At 54.5% G+C, this 23,398-nt stretch overlaps 1 protein-coding gene across 1 annotated transcript in view; it reads right to left on the bottom strand.

Annotated features, from left to right (window-relative positions):
• Positions 1-23,398, bottom strand: part of LOC140457022 (autophagy-related protein 2 homolog A-like) — a 172,431-nt gene that overhangs the window by 5,772 nt on the left and 143,261 nt on the right. The window contains 4 exon segments of the mRNA XM_072550928.1: positions 3,394-3,546; positions 8,795-8,949; positions 9,947-10,068; positions 21,490-21,572. Of these exon segments, the coding sequence (XP_072407029.1) occupies positions 3,394-3,546; positions 8,795-8,949; positions 9,947-10,068; positions 21,490-21,572 (513 nt within the window).

The raw sequence follows: 23,398 nt of genomic DNA, 5'->3' as shown, positions 1-23,398 counted from the left end.
CCTGATCTCCATCACACCCCATCCCCCGTCCCTGATCTCCATCACACCCCATCCCCCCGTCCCTGATCTACATCACACCCCATCCCCCTATCCCTGATCTCCATCACACCCCACCCCCTATCCCCATCACACCCCATCCCCTGTCCCTGATCTCCATCACACCCCATCCCCCGTCCCTGATCCCCATCACACCCCATCCCCTGTCCCTGATCCCCATCACACCCCATCCCCCGTCCCTGATCTCCATCACACCCCATCCCCCGTCCCTGATCTCCATCACACCCCATCCCCCGTCCCTGATCTACATCACACCCCATCCCCTGTCCCTGATCCCCATCACACCCCATCCCCCGTCCCTGATCTCCATCACACCCCATCCCCCGTCCCTGATCTCCATCACACCCCATCCCCCGTCCCTGATCTCCATCACACCCCATCCCCCGTCCCTGATCCCCATCACACCCCATCCCCCGTCCCTGATCTCCATCACACCCCATCCCCCGTCCCTGATCTACATCACACCCCATCCCCCGTCCCTGATCTACATCACACCCCATCCCCCGTCCCTGATCTCCATCACACCCCATCCCCCGTCCCTGATCTCCATCACACCCCATCCCCCGTCCCTGATCTACATCACACCCCATCCCCCTATCCCTGATCTACATCACACCCCATCCCCCGTCCCTGATCTCCATCACACCCCATCCCCTGTCCCTGATCCCCATCACACCCCATCCCCCGTCCCTGATCGCCATCACACCCCATCCCCCGTCCCTGATCTCCATCACACCCCATCCCCCGTCCCTGATCTCCATCACACCCCATCCCCCGTCCCTGATCTCCATCACACCCCATCCCCTGTCCCTGATCTCCATCACACCCCATCCCCCGTCCCTGATCTACATCATACCCCATCCCCCGTCCCTGATCTCCATCACACCCCATCCCCCGTCCCTGATCTCCATCACACCCCATCCCCTGTCCCTGATCTCCATCACACCCCATCCCCCGTCCCTGATCTACATCATACCCCATCCCCCGTCCCTGATCTCCATCACACCCCATCCCCTGTCCCATATCTCCATCACACCCCATCCCCCGTCCCGTATCTCCATCACACCCCATCCCCCGTCCCTGATCTCCATCACACCCCATCCCCCGTCCCTGATCTCCATCACACCCCATCCCCCGTCCCTGATCTCCATCACACCCCATCCCCCGTCCCTGATCCCCATCACACCCCATCCCCCGTCCCTGATCCCCATCACACCCCATCCCCCGTCCCTGATCTCCATCACACCCCATCCCGTATCCCGTATCTCCATCACACCCCATCCCCTATCCCTGATCCCCATCACACCCCATCCCCCTATCCCGTATCTCCATCACACCCCATCCCCCGTCCCTGATCTCCATCACACCCCACCCCCCGTCCCTGATCTCCATCACACCCCATCCCCCGTCCCTGATCCCCATCACACCCCATCCCCTGTCCCTGATCTCCATCACACCCCATCCCCCGTCCCTGATCTCCATCACACCCCATCCCCTGTCCCGTATCTCCATCACACCCCATCCCCCGTCCCGTATCTCCATCACACCCCATCCCCCGTCCCTGATCTCCATCACACCCCATCCCCCGTCCCTGATCTCCATCACACCCCATCCCCCGTCCCTGATCTCCATCACACCCCATCCCCCGTCCCTGATCCCCATCACACCCCATCCCCCGTCCCTGATCCCCATCACACCCCATCCCCCGTCCCTGATCTCCATCACACCCCATCCCGTATCCCGTATCTCCATCACACCCCATCCCCTATCCCTGATCCCCATCACACCCCATCCCCCTATCCCGTATCTCCATCACACCCCATCCCCCGTCCCTGATCTCCATCACACCCCACCCCCCGTCCCTGATCTCCATCACACCCCATCCCCCGTCCCTGATCTCCATCACACCCCATCCCCCGTCCCTGATCTCCATCACACCCCATCCCCCGTCCCTGATCTCCATCACACCCCATCCCCCGTCCCTGATCTCCATCACACCCCATCCCCTATCCCGTATCTCCATCACACCCCATCCCCCGTCCCTGATCTACATCACACCCCATCCCCCGTCCCTGATCCCCATCACACCCCATCCCCCGTCCCTGATCTACATCATACCCCATCCCCCGTCCCTGATCCCCATCACACCCCATCCCCCGTCCCTGATCTACATCATACCCCATCCCCCGTCCCTGATCTACATCACACCCCATCCCCCGTCCCTGATCTCCATCACACCCCATCCCCCGTCCCTGATCTACATCACACCCCATCCCCTGTCCCTGATCTCCATCACACCCCATCCCCCGTCCCTGATCCCCATCACACCCCATCCCCCGTCCCTGATCTCCATCACACCCCATCCCCCCGTCCCTGATCTACATCACACCCCATCCCCCGTCCCTGATCTCCATCACACCCCATCCCCTGTCCCGTATCTCCATCACACCCCATCCCCTATCCCTGATCTCCATCACACCCCATCCCCTATCCCTGATCTCCATCACACTCCATCCCCTATCCCAAATCTCCATCACACCCCATCACCCTATCCCAAATCTCCATCACACCCCATCCCCTATCCCAAATCTCCATCACACCCCATCCCCTATCCCTGATTTCCATCACACCCCATCCCCCATCCCTGATCTCCATCACACCCCATCCCCTATCCCTGATTTCCATCACACCCCATCCCCTATTCCCTGATCTCCATCACACCCCATCACCCTATTGTCCTATCCTATCTCCCTCATGGCTTTATTCAGCTTCCCCTTCCCGTCCCAAACTGATCTTTAACCCAACACCCTCGGTGGGAGTAGACTTCACACTGGCCCCCCGCTCTCAGAGGGGAGGAACTGCCCCTGAAAGGGATGTATTTTACATTGACGACCTCCTAATACTGATCTCGCCCGTCACAACTCCCTTTGTGACCTATAGCATGACCTGTGTGGTTACCCTCTCAGCCTTCCTTTTCCACAGTAAGGAGCCCGAGTCTGTCGAGTCTCCAATGGCACTGCGACAATGTGACTCCAGACCTGTGGGTCGATTGGACCCAAACTCCCTTTGGTACATGACTGCCCTTGAGGGAAGGAGGTAAATCTGCCCTGGCTACCCAATCTAGCCTAGTCCACACCCATAGCACTGGGGGATGACTCTGCAATGAGGGACAGGAAATAAGTGGCGATATCTACATCCCACCGAAGAATACATGACAAACCAACCTCTCACAGCAGAGTTTGACAATAAAGCAGTCCCCACACCATCATATGTATACATATATATTATATACACACACACACTTCCCACCCAGCCCCCCTCACTTCATTGCCTTACCTCTCGGACTGTGTCGTAGGCTTTGGCAACTCCCTCACGCAGGTCGGCGGGCTGCTGTACCCTCTTGTACTTCCTCAGGTACCTCTTGTCCACTGTCGCCTTGGTAACGGGAGGGGTCGGTGACAGGATGTCGTAAACGGTTTCGGCAGTGGCCTGTCGGCAGAGAGCAGTGCGCGGAGCTGAGTGCCAGGGTTTTGGAAGGAGCCGGGTCACGCCGGGTAATTGCAGCACAGGAGGCCACTCAGCTCAGCGGAAAGAGCCTTCCCGTCAGCCTCCAACCCCCCCCCCCCCCCCCCTTCGCGGGTCGGCCATGGGCGTCAGATATAGTCTCCCGGGTCATAGTGTCCCTCTCTCGAGGCCAGGAGGCCCTAGGTTCGAGCCCCAGAGGTGTGCGTTAACATCCCTGTTCATCAAGAATGTCTCCATCCTCCCAGTGATATTCCTGTTTGGGTCCCCCCCCCGGTCACGAACAGCAGATACCATTCCTCCCCCGACTCCCCTTTCCTCCCGTGGGCCGTTGATCTCAAAGGGCAAATCACTCACCAAACAAGTCGTACACGATTCGCTGGTCAAAAAGCAACCACCGTCCCACCCCTGACTCCTCCCACCAACGTTCACCGCCTCCTGCAGAATCGAACGAGTGTGCGGAATCACAGGTCAGACCGCAGGACTGGGGATTCCACTCAACGACAGCCTCCAACTCAACAACACACCCAACAGGGTGGGCCGGTTAGCTCAGAAGGCTCCAGCGTGGTGCTAATAACACCAAGGTCGTGGGTTCAATCCCCACACTGACCGGGTGTAGCATTGGGGTCTGCAAGTGGCAGGTTCGTAGTTGCAGGTGGGCAGCATGGTGGCTGAGTGGTTAGCACTGCCTTCCTCACAGCGCCAGGGTCCTGGGTTCGATTCCCGCCTCGGGTGACTGTCTACGTGGAGTTTGCAAATTCTCCCCAGTTTCCTCCCATAATCCAAAGATGTGCAGGTTCGGGTGGATTGGCCATGCTAAATTGCCCATAGTGTCCAGGGATGTGCAGGTTAGGGTGGATTGGCTGTGCTAAATTGCCCATAGTGTCCAGGGATGTGCAGGTTCGGGTGGATTGGCCGTGCTAAATTGTCCCACAGTGCCCAGGGATGTGCAGGTTAGGGTGGATTGGTCGTGCTAAATTGCCCCATAGTGCCCAGGGATGTGCAGGTTAGGGTGGATTGGCCGTGCTAAATTGTCCCATAGTGTCCAGGGATGTGCAGGTTAGGGTGGATTGGCCGTGCTAAATTGTCCCATAGTGCTCAGGGATGTGCAGGTTAGGGTGGATTGGCTGTGCTAAATTGTCCCATAGTGCCCAGGGATGTGCAGGTTAGGGTGGATTGGCCGTGCTAAATTGTCCCATAGTGTTAGGTGCATTAGTCAAGGGTAAATATAGGGCAGGGGGAATGGGTCTGGGTGGGTTTCTCTTCAGAGGGTCGGTGTAGATTTGTTGGGCCGAACGGCCCGTTTCCATACAGTAGGGAATCTAATCTAATCTCTACTAGGCATTGAGCATAAGGCCATTCGGCCCCTCAAGCCTATTCCAATATTCAGTAGGATCATGGCCGATCTGATGTCCACTTTCCTGCCCATAACCCTGGATTCCCCTCCTGATCAAGAATCTATCTCGGCCTTCAATAATCACAAGGACTCTACCTCGGCCTTCCGTATACACGAGGACGCGGTCTCGGCCTTCCGTATACACGAGGACGCGGTCTCGGCCTTCAGTATTCACGAGGACGCGGTCTCGGCCTTCAGTATTCACGAGGACGCGGTCTCGGCCTTCAGTATACACGAGGACGCGGTCTCGGCCTTCAGTATACACGAGGACGCGGTCTCGGCCTTCAGTATACACGAGGACGCGGTCTCGGCCTTCAGTATACACGAGGACGCGGTCTCGGCCTTCAGTATACACGAGGACGCGGTCTCGGCCTTCAGTATACACGAGGACGCGGTCTCGGCCTTCAGTATACACGAGGACGCGGTCTCGGCCTTCAGTATACACGAGGACGCGGTCTCGGCCTTCAGTATACACGAGGACGCGGTCTCGGCCTTCAGTATACACGAGGACGCGGTCTCGGCCTTCAGTATACACGAGGACGCGGTCTCGGCCTTCAGTATACACGAGGACGCGGTCTCGGCCTTCAGTATACACGAGGACGCGGTCTCGGCCTTCAGTATACACGAGGACGCGGTCTCGGCCTTCAGTATACACGAGGACGCGGTCTCGGCCTTCAGTATACACGAGGACGCGGTCTCGGCCTTCAGTATACACGAGGACGCGGTCTCGGCCTTCAGTATACACGAGGACGCGGTCTCGGCCTTCAGTATACACGAGGACGCGGTCTCGGCCTTCAGTATACACGAGGACGCGGTCTCGGCCTTCAGTATACACGAGGACGCGGTCTCGGCCTTCAGTATACACGAGGACGCGGTCTCGGCCTTCAGTATACACGAGGACGCGGTCTCGGCCTTCAGTATACACGAGGACTCTGTCTCGGCCTTCAGTACACACGAGGACGCGATCTCGGCCTTCAGTACACACGAGGACGCGATCTCGGCCTTCCGTATACACGAGGACGCGGTCTCGGCCGTCAGTACACACGAGGACGCGGTCTCGGCCGTCAGTATACACGAGGACGCGGTCTCGGCCGTCAGTATACACGAGGACGCGGTCTCGGCCGTCAGTATACACGAGGACGCGGTCTCGGCCGTCAGTATACACGAGGACGCGGTCTCGGCCGTCAGTATACACGAGGACACTATCTCGGCCTTCAGTATACACGAGGACGCGATCCCGACCTTCAGTATACACGAGGACGCGGTCTCGGCCTTCCGTATACACGAGGACTCTATCTCGGCCTTCCGTATACACGAGGACGCGATCCCGACCTTCAGTATACACAGGGACTCTGACCACCCAGGCTCTCTGGGGCAAGGAGTTCCAAAGACTCTCAACCTTTGGAGAGGAGCAATTCCTCCTCATCTCAGTCTGAATTCGGAGGCTCTGCCCTCTGGTCCTAGACTGCCCCATGAGGGGAAATATCCTCTCAGCATTTCTCCTGGAAAAACCCTTAAGAATCCTTGACTTTTCAACTGGATCACCTTTTACTGTTCTAAACTCCAGTGAGTATTGTCCCAATCTGTTTAACCTTTGGTTGCCCTACTATCAACTTCTTATTAAACAAGGAGTGCAGAAAGGATTTACTCGGATGTTACCTGGACTAGAAGGTTTGAGTTATGAGGAGAGGTTGGATAGGCTGGGACTCTCTTCCTGGGGTGACTGAGGGGTGACCTTACAGAGGTCGATAAAATCACGAGGGGCACAGATGAGGTAGACAGCTGACAGCTATTCCCCGTTCTGGGGGTGTCAAAGGCTAGAGGGCATAGGTTTAAAGTGAGAGGCGAGAGATACGAAAGGGGCCGGAGGGGTAATTGTTTCACACAGAGGGTGGTGGGTGTCTGGAACAGGCTGCCAGAGTGGTGGATGTGCGTGCAAAGTTCATCATTTCGATGGATGGGATAGGTATGGAGGCATAGGGACCAAACCCAAGTAATGGGACGAGTTTAAATTGTGAAAACTGAGTGATTTAAATCAGGCCTGATTCCACGCTGGAGACCTCAATGACTCTAACACCGTACACAAAGATGAATCTTCTTTGAACGGCCTCCAATGAGATTAGATCCTCCCTTAGATACGAATCAAAACTGCTCACAGCGCTGCAGAATCGATCTCACCGGCACCACTCCCGGTTTCGGTAAGACTTTCCTACACTGAAATAGGTATTCCCCCGCTATCCAAAAGCAGGGCGTTCCTGTGAAACCTTTCGGAATCCGAAATGGCGTAAAGCGAAGAAGCGTTATTTTGTATGGGAACAAAAATTCACCCTTTCTCATGATATGGGGTGGGGGGGGGTGGACAAAATTAAAAATCACACAACGCCAGGTTACAGTCCAACAGGGTTTATTTGGAAGCACGAGCTGCTCCTTCATCAGGTGGTTGTGGAGAATAAGATCGCAAGACACGGAATTTATCGCAAATGTTTACAGTGTGATGTAACTGAAATTATATACTGAGAAAGACCGGGACTGTTTGTTAAGTTTTACAATGTTATTCTCCACAACCACCTGATGAAGGAGCAGCGTCCCGAAAGCTAGTGCATCCAAATAAACCAGGTGGACTAGAACCTGGTGTGGGGTGATTTTTAACCCTTTCTCATGAAAGCGAAAGTCCTCTGCAGATTTCTTTCCGGTGAGCAAAAACAGGTACGGTCTTTCGCAAACACAAAGGGACACAGCGAACTTTCGAAAAGCAGGGGATAGCTGTCTTCAGACGTCAGGAGGTTCCAGGGACTTCCACCAGACCCTGAGGTCTTCAGTGGCAGTGGAAAACAGGCCGGAATTGGAGGGAGCATTTACCTCAGGGAGATAGTGCGTGCTGCACCTTCCCAGGCCGGCAGCCCGGCCCAGCTGAGGTTGCAAAAGCGCCAATTCCCTCAGCCAGGCTGAACCGGGTGGGACAGCTATTCGATCGGGGGGGTGGATGGGCTCACCTGGATGGCCCAGGGGGGGCTTTCCACAGGCTTACCTGGATGAACTGGGGGGTGCTGTACGCAGGTTTACCTGGATGGCCCAGGGGGGTGCTGTACACAGGTTTACCTGGAAGACCCAGGGGGGTGCTGTACACAGGTTTACCTGGATGACCCAGGAGGGTGCTGTACACAGGCTTACCTGGATGGCCCAGGGGGGTGCTGTACACAGGCTTACGTCGATGACCCAGGGGGGTGCTGTACACAGGTTTACCTGGATGGCCCGGGGGGTGCTGTACACAGACTTACCTGGATGAACTGGGGGGTGCTGTACACAGGTTTACCACGATGGCCCAGGGGGGTGCTGTACACAGACTTACCTGGATGACCCAGGAGGGTGCTGTACACAGACTTACCTGGATGAACTGGGGGGTGCTGTACACAGGTTTACCACGATGGCCCAGGGGGGTGCTGTACACAGACTTACCTGGATGACCCAGGAGGGTGCTGTACACAGACTTACCTGGATGAACTGGGGGGTGCTGTACACAGGCTTACCTCGATGACCCAGGGGGGTGCTGTACACAGGCTTACCTCGATGACCCAGGGGGGTGCTGTACACAGGTTTACCTGGATGGCCCAGGGGGGGTGCTGTACGCAGGTTTACCTGGATGGCCCAGGGGGGGTGCTGTACACAGGTTTACCTGGATGACCCAGGGGGGGTGCTGTACACAGGTTTACCTGAATGACCCAGGGGGGTGCTGTACACAGGCTTACCTGGATGACCCAGGAGGGTGCTGTACGCAGGTTTACCTGAATGACCCGGGGGGGGTGCTGTACACAGGTTTACCTGGATGGCCTGCACCAGCCGGTTGCTCAGTTCCAAAGCTGCAGAGGCGGTAGAGGTCCCAAAGGATGCAGCCCCTCGCTGCAGGCCCCGGATAATACGCCCGTCTTTCCGATACTGTTCGATTGGCAGCCAGAAGAGATCCCTGAGGCCGTGAACTGTGCACAAACAGAGATGCCAGTTAGTCACAGCACTGCTGCCAGCTACTGCAGCTGAGAAACAAGTAACAAAGGCTCGAGAAACAGGCTCAAAACAACGGGAGGGTCTGCGGCACTGTCCCCCTGATCAAACACCCCCAGGAACGGGTGGGTCATAGAGTACAGCTCCCTCTACACTGTCCCCCCCGATCAAACACCCCCAGGAACGGGTGGGTCATAGGGTACAGCTCCCTCTACACTGTCCCCCTGATCAAACACCCCCAGGAACGGGTGGGTCATAGAGTACAACTCCCTCTACACTGTCCCCCTGATCAAACACTCCCAGGAACGGGTGGGTCATAGAGTACAACTCCCTCTACACTGTCCCCCTGATCAAACACTCCCAGGAACGGGTGGGTCATAGAGTACAACTCCCTCTACACTGTCCCCCCCGATCAAACACCCCCAGGAACGGGTGGGTCATAGGGTACAGCTCCCTCTACACTGTCCCCCTGATCAAACACCCAGCTCCCTCTACACTGTCCCCCTGATCAAACACCCCCAGGAACGGGTGGGTCATAGAGTACAGCTCCCTCTACACTGTCCCCCCCGATCAAACACCCCCAGGAAAGGGTGGGTCATAGAGTACAGCTCCCTCTATACTGTCCCCCATCAAACACTCCCCAGGACAGGGACAGCACGGGGTTAGATACAGAGTAAAGCTCCCTCTACACTGTCCCCCATCAAACACTCCCCAGATCAGGGACAGCACTTTCCCATCTTCTTTCCCAGCCGCGTCTCAGTGCAGTACCAGGCCTGTGGCTGAAGCCCACCGACCATGGCCGACATTCACACCTTGAGGCTATTCAACTGTGTGTGGCCTCGCCACCTCCCATGCACCTGACGGCTGGGGCGGGGCGGGCACAACGTGCCATCAGGAGCGATGCGGGAAGAAGTGGGAGTAGGGGAATCCGCGCTCCCTTCCTGATCACACACCCCCCCCCCCCCCGCTACTTACACAGCTGCACCACTGAATGCATGGGGCCCACGCCTCCGAGGATTCCCGGCAGCTGGTTCTTCCTGATGTCGTTCAGCCACTCGTTCAGGGCGTAGTTGATCACCTTGTCCACCCCGAGCAGACTGTGAAAATCACAAGGGGTGGGGGGGGGGGGGGGGGGGGGTGGGGGGAGAAGGTTACGTTGAGCGGAACAGGCGACAGGCAGCTGCTGGTGTCGGCCCACCGGCTGTGAGCGGGGAGGTGGGGGGGTGCAGGTGTGGAGCCAGTACACACGGCCAGTGGTCTCTCGTTTCCCCGTGCCCCGCAGGACGCACCGACCCTGGTGGGAATTCACTTTGTGGATGCAATCGCTCGCACAGAGCTAAAAGAACGGGTTGTAACTCAGCAGGCGCAGTAACCAACTGGATCATTGCACAGCCATGCAGGGTCACAGGAGAAGCAGAAGTAGTTACGTGGCACAAATCACCTTAATTCTAAACTGCCCCGGTTCCTTGAAGCAGTCAGGGTGTCTGTGTGTTGCCATACTCCGTGGGGTCGATGTTATCCACGTTACGGGGTTCAGCTGGCAAAGGTCAGAATGTTGCCCTTGGAGGACAGGACCACAGCTATGTGGGAGGTGGCTGCTCCCGTCAATGCACACTCCAACCCATGGCCTTACAAAAGCTCACTGATCTCCCACAGACCAGCTGGCGGTAGACAAGTGGGGCGGGGGAATGACGTGACTCTGCTCCCGGGGGGAGGAGGGGGGAGGGGGGGGGGAACGTAGGGTCCCAGCGAGCCAAGCATCTCCCCACCGAACCAACACGCGACCTCCCAGCGCACTGCCCTCCGATAGCGGGGTCTGATCCTGCGCAGGTGGACAGTCTGGACTGGAGAGACCAAAGGCATGGGCGCAGCAAGGGCAGGGATGTCAGCAGCTGGCCCGTACCCCCACCCACCCCCCGCTGACACAGGCAGAGCGACTGTACACCCCCAACCCCCCGCGGACACAGGCAGAGTGACTGTACACCCCCAACCCCCCGTGGACACAGGCAGAGTGACTGTACACCCCCAACCCCCCGTGGACACAGGCAGAGCGACTGTACACCCCCAACCCCCCGCGGACACAGGCAGAGTGACTGTACACCCCCAACCCCCCGCGGACACAGGCAGAGCGACTGTACACCCCCAACCCCCCGCGGACACAGGCAGAGCGACTGTACACCCCCAACCCCCCGCGGACACAGGCAGAGCGACTGTACACCCTCACCACACACCCCCCCCCGCCCCGGCTGACACAGGCAGAGCGACTGTACACCCCCAACCCCCCGCGGACACAGGCAGAGCGACTGTACACCCCCAACCCCCCGCGGACACAGGCAGAGCGACTGTACACCCTCACCACACACCCCCCCCGCCCCGGCTGACACAGGCAGAGCGACTGTACACCCCCAACCCCCCGCGGACACAGGCAGAGCGACTGTACACCCCCAACCCCCCGCGGACACAGGCAGAGCGACTGTACACCCCCCCTCCCCCACCGCTGACACAGGCAGAGCGACTGTACACCCCCAACCCCCCACGGACACAGGCAGAGCAACTGTACACCCCCAACCCCCCCGCTGACACAGGCAGAGCGACTGTACACCCTCACCACAGCCCCCCCCGCCCCGGCTGACACAGGCAGAGCGACTGTACACCCCCAACCCCCCGCGGACACAGGCAGAGCGACTGTACACCCCCAACCCCCCGCGGACACAGGCAGAGCGACTGTACACCCCCCCCCCCCCCCACCGCTGACACAGGCAGAGCGACTGTACACCCTCACCACACACACACCCCGCCCCGGCTGACACAGGCAGAGCGACTGTACACCCCCAACGCCCCGTTGACACAGGCAGTGCGACTGTACACCCCCAATTCCCCGCGGACACAGGCAGAGCGACTGTACACCCTCACCGCCCCCCCCCCCCCCGCCCTGGCTGACACAGGCAGAGCGACTGTACACCCCCAACCCCCCGCTGACACAGGCAGAGCGACTGTACACCCCCAACCCCCCACGGACACAGGCAGAGCGACTGTACACCCCCAACCCCCCGCTGACACAGGCAGAGCAACTGTACACCCCAAACCCCCCGCTGACACAGGCAGAGCGATTGTACACCCTCACCACACCCCCCCCCCGCCCCGGCTGACACAGGCAGAGCGACTGTACACCCCCAACCCCCCGCTGACACAGGCAGAGCGACTGTACACCCCCAACCCCCCGCGGACACAGGCAGAGCGACTGTACACCTCACCCCCCCCGCTGACACAAGCAGAGCGACTGTACACCCTCACCCCCCCGCTGACACAAGCAGAGCGACTGTACCCCCACCCACCCCCCGCTGACACAGGCAGAGCGACTGTACACCCTCACCCCCCCTGCTGACACAAGCAGAGCGACTGTACACCCTCACCCCCACGCTGACACAAGCAGAGCAACTGTACCCCCACCCACCCCCCGCTGACACAAGCAGAGCGACTGTACACCCCCACCCCCCGCTGACACAAGCAGAGCGACTGTACACCCCCACCCCCTGCTGACACAAGCAGAGTGAGTGTACCCCCACCCACCCCCACTGACACAAGCAGAGTGACTGTACACCCCCCCTCCCCCCCCCCCCCGCTGACACAGAGCAACTGTACCCAATTCCACTCACACAGGCAGAGTGACTACCCGCCCCCACCAACTGTAATCAGGCAGAAACAGTATCTGGGGATGAGCAGGAAGGGTTGAGAGGGATATGTGCCAAATGCTGGCAAATGGGACTAGGTTAATTCAGGATATCTGGTTGGTGTTGAGAGTTGGGACCAAAGGGTTTGTTTCCGTGCCGTATAAGTCTACAGCTCTACGAATACGGGAGAAGGTTGGATGGAGCTCTGACAGAGGCTTTCGAAATCCCAGAGTGGTCTGATGGAGCAAATACGTACCGAAAGATGAGGAGCCAAGCTACCTTGGGCCCGCAACTCTGCTCCAGTATTCAGTCAGACAACCCGCTTGAGCTCTCAACTCGAGGCTCTTGGCTTCCCTAAATCCCTTGGTCCTCCACCTCGTTGCCGAACTCATCCATGCCATGAACGAGTACATGAGTCAATTCAGTCTCTCGCATTCTCTTGGGGCGGGGGGAAGGATTCCAATAATGAACCTCAGAAAATAACTCTCCTGCTCTCCGAGTTAATTGGGAGACCTCCTATTCTTGCACTGACCCCTCCCCCTTAACTCAAACCGCCCAGACATCCTCCCAGCACTTACTCTATCATGCCCTGCAGAGTCTTGCTCGTTTCGGTAAGAGTACCCCATTCTTCGAAGATCCACTGTCTACAGGCCCGATGAAGAGGAAATTTTCTCTCCCAAAAGGTTTGACACTCTCAGGAACGCCTTGCCTCGGAGAGGTGTGGGGGCTGACCCCGTGTGTATACTTAAGGCTGAGGTGGACAGATTCTGGGGATACGACTGGGAACGTGGACCTGGGAGCGTCCACGATCCTGCTGACTGGCAGGTCGGGCCCAGTCCTGCTCCTATTTCTGATGGTCTAAAACTTGTCCAGCTAACTTTCTCAGAGGCGAGGTCCTTTACCCCAGGGAACCTTCCGAAAACAGGTTCAAATGCAATTCGAAGGTGGTGACTTGAACGAGGGTCTTCCATTTCAACTGGAGGAGGACGCGTTCCCAGGAGGAGTCCTTAACGAGACGGACAGGGATCTCAGGAGACTGGCAAAGGGCTCAGACAGGATGTGAGGTGACTGGCTTTTTAAACGCTGGGACACACTGCCTGGTGGAAGCAGTCAAGAAGGAATTGTGCAAGGGATAAACTGCCCAGCTCTTTCACAGAGAGCCAGCACCCGATTGAGGGATCAAATGGTGCTTAGGTCAGAACAGGACATCCCTGATCAGTTGATATCCGCAGGCGTTTTAAAGAGGGACTCACTGTCGGAAGCTGCCATTGTTCTTGATGCTGATCGCGTGTCAGGACAGCTTCTGGACTCTAACTGCACTTTGACTGGGCTCTCTGTGTGAGAACAGAGCGAGACCATACACCAACAAAGATGCCCTTTGGGCTGATGTTGGGCTTAGACACTGAGTCAGGAGAAAAAACACTTCACGGATTGTCTCGACTGACATTTCGTCAGTTACATAATGATTTTCTTTCGCAGAATGCAAAGGGCCCCAGGTCTCTGAGCCCACGGACACAATTCCTTCCTGGAAAATGAGCTGCTTCAGCCGTCCACACAGTACCTTCCAGAATGATGTTTGTGCTTCAGAATGAGGGGGGCTCAGGCAATTGGCGCCTGTAGCCAAGGCTCATACACTCAGGACAGCACGGGGTTAGATACAGAGTAAAGCTCCCTCTACACTGTCCCCCCCATCAAACACTCCCCATGACAGGGACAGCACGGGGTTAGATACAGAGTAAAGCTCCCTCTACACTGTCCCCCATCAAACACTCCCCAGGACAGGGACAGATACAGAGTAAAGCTTCCTCTACACTGTCCCCCATCAAACACTCCCCAGGACAGGGACAGCACGGGGTTAGATACAGAGTAAAGCTCCCTCTACACTGTCCCCCATCAAACACTCTCTGAGCTGAAAATGTGTTGCTGGAAAAGCGCAGCAGTTCAGGCAGCATCCAAGGAGCAGGAGAATTGACGTTTTGGGCATAAGCCCTTCTTCAGGAATGCTGCTCTGCTCTTTGGATGCTGCCTGACCTGCTGCGCTTTTCCAGCAACACATTTTTCAGCTCTGATCTCCAGTATCTGCAGTCCTCACTTTCTCCCCATCAAACACTCCCCAGGACAGGGTCAGCACGGGGTTAGGTACAGAGTAAAGCTCCCTCTACACTGTCCCCCATCAAACATTCCCCAGGACAGGGTCAGCACGGGGTTCGATACAGAGTAAAGCTTCCTCTACACTGTCCCGCATCAAACACTCCCCAGGACAGGGACAGCACGGGGTTAGATACAGAGTAAAGCTCCCTCTACACTGTCCCCCATCAAACACTCCCCAGGACAGGGACAGCACGGGGTTAGATACAGAGTAAAGCTTCCTCTACACTGTCCCCCTATCAAACACTCCCCAGGACAGGGTCAGCACGGGGTTAGCTACAGAGTAAAGCTCCCTCTACACTGTCCCCCATCAAACACTTCCCAGGACAGGGACAGCACGGGGTTAGATACAGAGTAAAGCTCCTCTACACTGTCCCCCATCAAACACTCCCCAGGACAGGGACAGCACGGGGTTAGATACAGAGTAAAGCTCCCTCTACACTGTCCCCCATCAAACCCTCCCCAGGACAGGGACAGTACGGGGTTAGATACAGCGTAAAGCTCCATCTACACTGTCCCCCATCAAACACTCCCCAGGACAGGGTCAGCACGGGGTTAGATACAGAGTAAAGCTCCTCTACACTGTCCCCCATCAAACACTCCCCAGGACAGGGACAGCACGGGGTTAGATACAGAGTAAAGCTCCCTCTACACTGTCCCCCATCAAACACTCCCCAGGACAGGGTCAGCACGGGGTTCGATACAGAGTAAAGCTTCCTCTACACTGTCCCCCTATCAAACACTCCCCAGGACAGGGTCAGCACGGGGTTAGATACAGAGTAAAGCTCCTCTACACTGTCCCTATCAAACACTCCCCAGGACAGGGACAGCACGGGGTTAGATACAGAGTAAAGCTTCCTCTACATTGTCCCCCATCAAACACTCCCCAGGACAGGGACAGCACGGGGTTAGATACAGAGTAAAGCTTCCTCTACACTGTCCCCCATCAAACACTCCCCAGGACGGGGACAGCACGGGGTTAGATACAGAGTAAAGCTCTCTCTACACTGTCCCGCATCAAACACTCCCCAGGACAGGGACAGCACGGGGTTAGATACAGAGTAAAGCTCCCTCTACACTGTCCCCCCATCAAACAACCCCCCAGGACAGGGACAGCACGGGGTTAGATACAGAGTAAAGCTCCCTCTACACTGTCCCCCCATCAAACAACCCCCCAGGACAGGGACAGCACAGGGTTAGATACAGAGTAAAGCTCCCTCTACACTGTCCCCCATCAAACACTCCCCAGGACAGGGACAGCACGGGGTTAGATACAGAGTAAAGCTCTCTCTACACTGTCCCCCATCAAACACTCCCCAGGACGGGGACAGCACGGGGTTAGATACAGAGTAAAGCTCTCTCTACACTGTCCCGCATCAAACACTCCCCAGGACAGGGACAGCACGGGGTTAGATACAGAGTAAAGCTCCCTCTACACTGTCCCCCCATCAAACAACCCCCCAGGACAGGGACAGCACGGGGTTAGATACAGAGTAAAGCTCCCTCTACACTGTCCCCCCATCAAACAACCCCCCAGGACAGGGACAGCACAGGGTTAGATACAGAGTAAAGCTCCCTCTACACTGTCCCCCATCAAACACTCCCCAGGACAGGGACAGCACGGGGTTAGATACAGAGTAAAGCTCTCTCTACACTGTCCCCCATCAAACACTCCCCAGGACAGGGACAGCACGGGGTTAGATACAGAGTAAAGCTCCCTCTACACTGTCCCCCATCAAACACTCCCCAGGACGGGGACAGCACGGGGTTAGATACAGAGTAAAGCTCCCTCTACACTGTCCCCCCATCAAACACTCCCCGGGACAGGGACAGCGCGGGGTTAGATACAGAGTAAAGCTCCCTCTACACTGTCCCCCCATCAAACAACCCCCCAGGACAGGGACAGCACAGGGTTAGATACAGAGTAAAGCTCCCTCTACACTGTCCCCCATCAAACACTCCCCAGGACAGGGACAGCACGGGGTTAGATACAGAGTAAAGCTCTCTCTACACTGTCCCCCATCAAACACTCCCCAGGACAGGGACAGCACGGGGTTAGATACAGAGTAAAGCTCCCTCTACACTGTCCCCCATCAAACACTCCCCAGGACGGGGACAGCACGGGGTTAGATACAGAGTAAAGCTCCCTCTACACTGTCCCCCCATCAAACACTCCCCGGGACAGGGACAGCGCGGGGTTAGATACAGAGTAAAGGTCTCTCTACACTGTCCCCCATCAAGCATTCCCAGGACAGGGACAGCACGGGGTTAGATACAGAGTAAAGCTCTCTCTACATTTATAAACCATAAGTAAAGCTCCTCAAAACCGTCCCCATCAATCACTCCCAGGACAGGGACAGGGACAGTGATAGTGATAGTGATAGTGATGTGTTAGACCATGTTATGGGGGTGAATCAGAACACTAATTATAAATGTTCTTTTAGTTTTAGTTCCAAAATGTGTTGTTTTCAGAAGGTGCACTGCTCAGAAAAACTGCTGATTAATATTCACTGACTGCCTGGCAAAGTCCTGTGTGAAGCCAATGGAATGTGGCACGTGAAAGATCACAGGCACTTCAAACAGGGAGAGATGACTCCCACTCTCTGCTACCCACTCTCAGTCAAGAAAACCATCTCTTGCAGACCAGTCTGTTTTACCCTCCAGGGACGGTTCACACGTTCATATGATCTAGGAGCAGAATGAGGCCATTTGGCCCATCCTGAATGCTCCGCCGTTCGATCGTGACTGATAACGCTCTTCCCTCTCATTTCCCTGCCTTCTCCCTATAACCTTTCAACCCATTACCCAATTAAAAATCTGTCTAACCCCTCCTTAAATGTACGCGCTATCCCAGCATCCACCGCAGGTTGGGGTAGGGAGCGCCACAGATTCACAACCCTTTGGGAGAAACAGTTTCTCCTCAGCTCGGTTTTAAATTCGCTAGCCCCTTATCCTAAGGTCGTAACCTCTCGTCCTAGAATGCCCAACAAGAGGCAGCATCCACTCCACGTCGATTTTGCCCACACCTTTCATTCTCGCGAACAGCTCAATTTGATCCCCCTAAATTCCAGAGTGTACAGGCCTCAACTGTTCAATCTCTCTTCATACGACAAACCCCTCATGTCTGGAATCAGTCTGGTGAATCTTCTCTGAACTGCCTCCAATGCCACAACATCTTTCCTCAAATAAGGGGACCAAAACGGTGCATAATACTCCCGGTACGGTCTCACCAATGCCTTGTGTAGGTGCAACAATGCATCCTTACCTCATAAAAGCTAACGTTCCATTTGCTACCTTTATTATCTGCTGCTAGTTTTCTGTGACCCATGAACAAGGACACCCAGCTCCCTCTGCAAGGGAGCTCCCCGAAGTCTCTCCCCATCTAGGTAAGAGGTCGTCTTCCCATTTGTTCAGCCAAGATGCACACTTGTTCAGGTTAAACTCCACCTGCCACATTTTGGCCCACTCTCCTAACCTATCTATACCCATTCCTTCCTCCGGTTCTTACTTCCTCATTGCAATTTACCGTCCTGCCTGTTTCGGTGTCATCCGCAACTATTGCAATAGAGCCTTCTATCTCTGTATCCAAATCATTAATGCAGCTTGTAAATAGCTGGGGGTCCAAGGACCAAACCCTGTGGCACCCCACTCGTTACATCTTGCCATCCAGAAAAGATCCCATTTACCCTGACTCGCTGTCTCTGCCCATCAGCCAGTCAAATATCCAGGCTAGTAAGTTGCCTCTAATCCCATATGATCCAACCTTGTGAATTAACCTTTGGTGCAGCACTTTATCAAACACAGAGTTGGTTTAACAAGCAAGTTTCAACTCTGCTGGAGTGGACCTGTGGGAATGATGCTCTCGTGTGCACCAGCTTCAGCGCGAGAGTCAGCATTGCTGTGGTGCCACAGGTGAAGAACGATATTTCAGTTACCCTTGCATTGCAGGTAAAGAGAGACTCTCACTCTGAGAGCTGCAAGCCAGCTTTTTTTTAAAAAAGGAAAGATGAATGAACTTCAATTTGCCTACAGAAGAATCTTGAAACCAACAATTGAACCACCAACATCTACATAACCTCCACAGCCATGATATTGAACCTGTCTGCTTTCTGTGAACACTGACCTGTCCCACCATATTTTTCGTTTTCACCTTTTAACATTCTAGACTCACTTATCTATAATCTTTGTGTTTACGTGCTACGTTAGTTTTTATTCTCATTTGCGATAATTAATAAACTTGCTCTTTCGTAATTCAAGACGGCCTGATTAAATTGACTCCTTCTGGTAAATAAGTTGGGTCGTTGAGAAAGATACTCAAGGAAAGACATCCTTCACATAATAACTTTGCTGTGACTAACCAAAGGGCTGGGTGAATAAAGAACAGGAACCAGTTGACTCCTCCTCACCTGGCAGTTTCAAGATTTCAGTGGTTTCCTGTGACAAATTGGGAAACCTTCTCTAGCGTTTGGTCCTAACTTCACAAACGCTTTCTCAACACTGTCTCCAATCCAACACATCATGGGCAAATACAGCATATGACTAGGGATGAATTAAAGCTCCCTCTGCACAAGGTAGATACAGTCAAAAGGTACACTGGGATTGTATGCAATGTGAAGAGGGTATGGACCAGTGAGACGGTGTACAATGGGAGTGAACGGGAAGGTATGTGATCAACTGGGATTATGTACAATGGGAGAGAATGGGAATGGGTTTGGGTCCATTGGGATTGTGTACAATGGGAGTAAAAGGGAAGGAGTTTGGGTCCACTGGGATTGTGTACAATGGGAGTGAATGGGAAGGGGTTTGGGATTGTGTACAATGGGAGTGAATGGGAAGGGGTTTGGATCCATTGGGATTGTGTACAATGGGAGTGAATGGGAAGGGGTTTGGGTCCACTGGGATTGTGTACAATGAGAGTGAATGGGAAGGGGTTTGGGTCCATTGGGATTGTGTACAATGGGAATGAATGCAAAGGAGTTTGGGCCAATTGGGTTTGCGTACAATGGGAAGGGGTTTGGGTCCACTGGGATTGGAGACAATGGGAGGGAATGGGAAGGGGTTTGGGTCCATTGGGATTGTGTACAATGGGAGTGAATGGGAAGGGGTTTGGGTCCATTGGGATTGTGTACAGTGGGAGTGAATGGGAAGGGGTTTGGGTCCATTGGGATTGTGTACAATGGGAATGAATGCGAAGGAGTTTGGGCCAATTGGGTTTGCGTACAATGGGAAGGGGTTTGGGTCCACTGGGATTGGAGACAATGGGAGGGAATGGGAAGGGGTTTGGGTCCATTGAGATTGTATACAATGGGAGTGAAAGGGAAGGGGTTTGGGTCCATTGGGGATTGTGTACAATGGGAGTGAAAGGGAAGGGGTTTGGGTCCATTGGGATTGTGTACAATGGGAGCGAGTGGGAAGGGGATTGGGATTGTGTACAATGGGAGTGAAAGGGAAGGGGTTTGGGTCCATTGGGATTGTGTACAATGGGAGTGAATGGGAAGGGGTTTGGGTCCATTGGGATTGTGTACAATGGGAGTGAATGGGAAGGGGTCTGGGTCCACTGGGATTGTGTACAATGGGAGTGAAAGGGAAGGGGTTTGGGTCCATTGGGATTGTGTACAATGGGAGTGAATGGGAAGGGGTCTGGGTCCACTGGGATTGTGTACAATGGGAGTGAGTGGGAAGGGGATTGGGATTGTGTACAATGGGAGTGAATGGGAAAGGGTTTGGGATTGTGTACAATGGGAGTGAAAGGGAAGGGGTTTGGGTCCATTGGGATTGTGTACAATGGGAGTGAATGGGAAGGGCTTTGGGATTGTGTACAATGGGAGTGAAAGGGAAGGGGTTTGGGTCCGTTGGGATTGTGTACAATGGGAGTGAATGGGAAGGGGTTTGGGATTGTGTACAATGGGAGTGAATGGGAAGGGGTTTGGGATTGTGTACAATGGGAGTGAATGGGAAGAGGTTTGGATCCATTGGGATTGTGTACAATGGGAGTGAATGGGAAGGGGTTTGGGTCCACTGGGATTGTGTACAATGGGAGTAAAAGCAAAGGGGTTTGGGTCCATTGGGGATTGAGTACAGTGGGAGTGAATGGGAAGGGGATTGGGTCGATTGGGATTGTGTACAATGGGAGTAAAATGGAAGGGGTTTGGGTCCTCTGGGATTGGAGACAATGGTAGTGAATGAGAAGGGGTTTGGGTCCACTGGAATTGTGTACAATGGAGTGAATGGGAAGGGTTTGGGTCCACTGGGATTGTGTACAATGGGAGTTAAAGGGAAGGGGTTTGGGTCCACTGGGATTGGAGACAATGGTAGTGAATAAGAAGAGGTTTGAGTCCACTGGGATTGTGTACAATGGGAGGAAATGGGAAGGGGTTTGGGACCATTGGGATTGTGTACAACGGGCGTGAATGGGAAGGGGTTTGGGTCCATTGGGATTGTGTACAACGGGCGTGAATGGGAAGGGGTTTGGGTCCATTGGGATTGTGTACAATGGGAGTGAATGGGAAGGGGTTTAGTTAATGGGAGTAAATGTAAAAGACTTCACAGGGGTCACAGCACTGAGCTTGGCAATGGTGCCTGCATGCACGGCAGTGTACTTGGCAAAATAAAGCGGGGATTCCGGGAAGAAGGCAGGGAAGTGCTGCGGGCAGATCAGAGGCTCCAAAGAGACTCGCCTGTTCCCAGAATGTCACTTACCCATGTCTACAGCACAGTCTCTTCAGCTTCAGTTCGGAGCAGTTGAGCTGGGCAAGTCCTATGAGTATCCCAGCGAACGTACCCTACAGGAGAGAGAGAGAGAGAGAGAGAGAGAGAGAGAACCTGAGTCTTACAAATGGACTTTAGATTAGATTAGATTCCCTACAGTGTGGAAACAGGCCCTTCAGCCCAACCAGTCCACACCGATCCTCTGAAGAGCAACCCACCCAGACCCATTTCCCTCTGACTAACGCACCTAACACTACGGGCAATTTAGCACGGGCAATTTAGCACGGACAATCCGCCCGAACCTGCACATTTGGACTGTGGGAGGAAACCAGAGCACCCGGAGCAAAACCATGCAGACAAGGGGAGAATGTGCAAACTCCACACAGACAGTCACCCGAGGCTGGAATTGAACCCGGGACCCTGGTGCTGTGAGGCAGCAGTGCTAACCCACTGAGCCACCATGCTGCCTCACTTATGAAGAAATGAAGTTGACTGTGGTCACCCCAAATAAAATGGCAATGTGTCTGGGACCAGCGAGTCAACCAAGCTGAGATGCAGGGCTCACAGCAGGCTCTCTACAGAAAACCACCGACTTCATTGACACACAGCAACAGATATATCTGCACAGCGCCAGTTAGCATCCCAGTACAGCTGGGAATATTTAAACAGGACATAATACCAGTCTACGGAGCCTGTTACAACATGCATTACAGCAAATGGTCTAGAAGTCCAATTCAATGACAACAAAGAGTCTCCAGGATATATATAAGGAGAAGTGGCGGTATTGTGGTGGTTATGTCACAGGCTCAGTAAACCAGAGGGCCAGGCTGATGTTCTGAGCAGTGGGTGAATTTGATTAAAGCTGGAATTAAAAGCTCGTCTGACTAGCAACTGCAGAACCACGGTCAATTGTCAGAAGAACCCATCTGGTTCACTGATGGTCTTTGGGGAAGGAACTCTTGTGTCCTTACTGGGTTTCGCTTACACACGACTCCAGACCTCACAGTAACGTAGTTGACTCTTAACTGAAATGAACTCACTCTGTTCGAGGACAACGAGAAACGGCCAGCAACCGTTCACATTCCACGCAAGAATGAAACAAAAATTTAAACAGCGCATTCCAACAAACCGTCTCCAGTGTCTCCAACACTGCACTAAACAGTGTGCACTAAAGCAGTGTGCCGAGTCCATGCAAACACCACGTTAACAGAGGCAGCACGCTACAGAATCTGTTAAATATAGCACTTTGGCAGCCCAAAGTCTGGTTAAACTACAATACAATCTACAATAGTCTACAAACTCTATTTAAACAGCAAACTGATTTTAAAAAAAAAGCTTACCGAGACCATTTGACACATACTTGAACAACACATCACCACAGTCTAGTCTATTTAAACAGCACATTACAGTAAACAGTTTACAGACTTTGTTTAAACAGCACTTTAAACAGTCTACAGAATCTATTTAAACAGAGCACTGCGGTGAAGAGTTCAGAGCCCATCTGATTTGATTTATTATTGTCACACGTACTGAGATACAGTGAAAAGTTTTGTTTTGGGTGCAGTTCCGGCACATTATACCATACAAAGTGCGTCAGGAGTAATAAAACAGAGCGAGCAATACAAATGTTACAGTGGCAGGGAAGGTGTACAGAGGGCAACATTAAATCTAAAATTTCAGAGTTCTAACAACGAGGAAGATGCTGTTCTCGAATCGGGCGGGACATGCGTCTAAAGTGTTTGCACATTCTACTTGAACACACTGCAATAAATAGATTCAACTTAAATAGCACAAATAGTTCGCTCATGAGCGAAACTATGACAATGCCACCCCTATAAAGCAGTACGAGTTCTCCAGCCAAGGCAGTGACTAACAGATTGCTGTGGGCAGAATAACTCTG

Source organism: Chiloscyllium punctatum, chromosome 31 (assembly GCF_047496795.1).
Source record: "Chiloscyllium punctatum isolate Juve2018m chromosome 31, sChiPun1.3, whole genome shotgun sequence".
In the NCBI taxonomy this organism is placed as follows: Eukaryota; Metazoa; Chordata; class Chondrichthyes; order Orectolobiformes; family Hemiscylliidae; genus Chiloscyllium; species Chiloscyllium punctatum.
This window is presented reverse-complemented; position numbering and strand designations above follow the sequence as displayed.